This window comes from Haplochromis burtoni, unplaced genomic scaffold, assembly GCF_018398535.1.
Source record: "Haplochromis burtoni strain Fernald_Lab_line unplaced genomic scaffold, NCSU_Asbu1 Contig_576, whole genome shotgun sequence".
In the NCBI taxonomy this organism is placed as follows: domain Eukaryota; kingdom Metazoa; phylum Chordata; class Actinopteri; order Cichliformes; family Cichlidae; genus Haplochromis; species Haplochromis burtoni.
This window is the reverse complement of record NW_024582937.1, coordinates 301,643-305,085: the sequence shown is the minus strand read 5'-3', so window position 1 is coordinate 305,085 and position 3,443 is coordinate 301,643. Positions and strand designations below refer to the sequence as shown.

At 36.9% G+C, this 3,443-nt stretch overlaps 1 protein-coding gene across 2 annotated transcripts in view; it reads right to left on the bottom strand.

Annotated features, from left to right (window-relative positions):
* Window positions 1–650: 650 nt before the first annotated feature.
* The window catches only part of LOC102300386 (roundabout homolog 2), an 82,964-nt gene continuing 80,171 nt past the window's right edge, over window positions 651–3,443 (bottom strand). For both annotated transcript variants that reach the window (XM_042214499.1, XM_042214500.1), the window contains one exon: window positions 651–2,138. In XM_042214499.1, coding sequence (XP_042070433.1) covers window positions 2,137–2,138 — 2 coding nt within the window. In that variant the 3' untranslated portion in view covers window positions 651–2,136. The remainder of the gene's footprint in view (window positions 2,139–3,443) is intronic.

Below are 3,443 nucleotides of genomic sequence, written 5' to 3'. Positions count from 1 at the left end.
GCCGGGTCGCGGGGGCAGCAGCCTAAGCAAAGAGGCCCAGACCTCCCTCTCCCCAGCCACCTCCTCCAGCTTATCCGGGGGAATACCAAGGCGTTCCCAGGCCAGCCGAGAGATATAATCTCTCCAGCGTGTCCTGGGTCTGCCCCGGGGCCTCCTCCCGGTGGGACATGCCTGGAACACCTCACCCAGGAGGCGCCCAGGGGGCATCCTTGTCAGATGCCCGAACCACCTCAGCTGGCTCCTTTCAATGTGGAGCAGCAGCTGCTCTACTCTGAGCCCCTCTCCGGAAGGAAAGTTGATAAAATAATTAAAATGTTGTATTGTTCGATACATATGCTACCGAACCGAAAGCACTGTATCGAACGGTTCAATATGATACGAGTATCGTTGCACCCCTAAATAAATATATATATATATATATATATATAATATAATATATACATATACCTATAATATTATATATTTATGCATGATCATAAGGAAGAGAGAGAAAGTGACATTTCTTTAGTTTAAACTGTAACTGTGGAGTATATTTTAAAACCATTTGTAATGTAAAAATTGGTTAATTGTTTCAGAAAAATCCAAAATGGGCATTTCTTGTTAAAAACAAATCATATTTCAAACTCAGGCAATTGTGAGAAGAGAATTCGTTAATTTTCACATACACATTTTATTTTGCATCATAGGATTGGAAAAAAAAAATGGCCCTACTGTATGTGGCTGTGTATTCCTGAGGGCAAACCAATCTGGCATGTAAAGATTCTTCATAGGGAGAGCCATTACCAGAACAACGGTCAGAACATAACCATCCAAACAAATGTAAAGACATCACATTCCCAATCTCACTGGCAGAAAATGATAATTGGCTGTATTTTTTTTTAAAACTTTACAAAACATCTTTCAATTTGGCAGTCATTCAAGTCTATACATGTTGATGATAGTGGAAATCCATAACCATTCTGCTCTGTCGTTCATAACAACAAATTTGAACAGTATCATTTCTTTGATGTTTAACATTGTAAACACATGTCATTAAAACATCCTATTTCTCTACAAGTGACATTGGACATTTTTAATTAATCTATCCAATGCATTATAGGTGACCTGCTCCAAATTCCTGTCATCTTCTCATTTCACAAACTGTCATATTGTATTTTTAAATATTGCACTATCATCGTGTCACTGGATGTAACTGTAAAAGGAACAGATATATATATATAAATATGTATTCAGAGATTAATGCTGGGAATGGCAGAGAAGTATATTTCCATTTGTGTTTGCTTTGGATATCACAGCTGATGTGTTACTTGGTTACCATACAAAATCTTCTATTAACCATTTGTTGAGAAACATTTTTAGTATAATGCATAATAGGTTTCCCAGCAAAAGAAGTATGAAACACAGTTAGTTATTTTGGCATATTAGTTTTCGCCTGTGTTTTTTGCCTCATAATTCTCAATAGATGAATATTTCTCAAAAAAACAAAAAATACAGCACAGCCAAGTATACATGTCTTTTTGTTTATGTTCTCGATTCCCCTCTTTGCCATTATGATTCTCCTCCTCAGCTTAGCTGACAATGGGTTTGTGCTTATTTTCACCAAAATGCTCTGTGCAAAAATACAATGATACAGTAGCTTCATCAAAACAAGCTAACAGTTTGAGCATTAATGAAAAAAAGGACTCACGGTAATAAATCACAAAAAAAGACAACATTGGGTTTGGCTTGCATAGCAAAGCAAAAGAAAGAGAAAAACATTAAAAAATCTATTTACAAATTATGCAAGTCCTTTTTCATTTGAATCATTAGTCATTTTGTTAGTTGTGTGTTTTCTTCCTCATCTCCACTGTGTGAATTGTTGTACACCATGTGACAGAAAATAGAAGCGGACACATAACGCACTGTTTACTCTTTTGAAGAGGGGGATGAAAATAACACTGTGAGAGTGGTGTCTGTGTCTGTACATGACATTTACAGCTCTGCATTTTATCCTGCACAATTTTGCTTCTTTGTCTTTATTCTGTCTCCATTTTCCAAACATCATACAGTGTCACTCGCAGAGAAAAATCTCATAGCGCTTATAAACAAGGTGTCCTGGGACAGGCAGCAACTGCGGGAAATGATGCTTCACATAAACTCTGAAAGAAAGACAGACACAAAGGAAACAATGTAAAGTCTGGATGATATAAAAAACTTTACTCTCACAATCTGGATTTTCAGCTGCCACTCTGAGGATGTGTCTGAGGTGACAAGACAAAAGATTTTGTTCAATCTATACCAAAACTGTATATGTTTTTGTTTTTTCTAGGTTATGTATAGAATTTAATAATAAAAAAAAATCCCAGGTGATCTGACTTTATTTTATCATTCCCCTTCCACCAGATTCTACAGTTTCTTTTAACTGAATTTTACCATTCATAGGAACAGCCTTTTTAACTTTGGGGTTCACTGTTAGTAGAATATAACATCACTGCTAATATTGCAAACCCTTGAATGTGGTATACTGTTCCAGAGAACACTTAGTGTTTGTTAGATTTAGGAAAAACTGGCAAGCATAAGAGTGTCAGGAACTTTGCCAATAGCCAAAATGGTATGGCTACACTACTGGTCAGAGCATCTCAGTCCTGTCAGTTGATCCCACATGACTGAGATGCTACGTTTTGAACATTACATACAAAAAATACAACAAAAGATAAGTTTGAACTGGTTGCATGAAGAGTGAATTCTAACCTGTAGCATCCACTGCTGAAAGCCTTACGGCTGCTTATGAGAGAAAGGTGAAAACACAATGGATCTATATGCTTGGTGGCGTGATCTTATACATCACATTTTCAGTGAGGTGTGTTTCTCTGTTATGCAGGAAAGACACTGGTGCATAACAGGAAGCTATTATACATTGGAAGAGTGATGCTCTGGCCAATGCACTCATGTAGTTGATCCTTTAAGATTTATCAACTGCCTAAACATTCTTACAGACTATCTACACCCCTTCATGTCCCCTTTAATTTGATTGATGATTCCTTCATACCGTAAATTTCATTCAAGACTAGGGTTAAAGTTTTCTAACTGTCCTCCAAATTTTCCAGATCTCAACTCAACTGAGCATCTGAAGGATGTCCTGGAAAAAGTCCAATCTATGGGAGCCTTACCTTTACATGCCACTAGTCATATTTAGAGGTTAAACGGTATTACGGAAGTGGTTTTAATGTTGTGTGTGATCAGTGTATGTAGTATATATGTAGTAATATAACTGAACCTGTCTAATGTTAATCTTTGCAGAGTGAAAATTATTAAATGCATCAGAATTCATGAAAACTTGCATGTTATTACTTTCTTGCTTGTGTTTGCTTTACAAGAGATATCCAATATTTGTAATGTGCACACATGTGTGCACGCATACACACACACACACACACACACACACACACACACACACACACAAA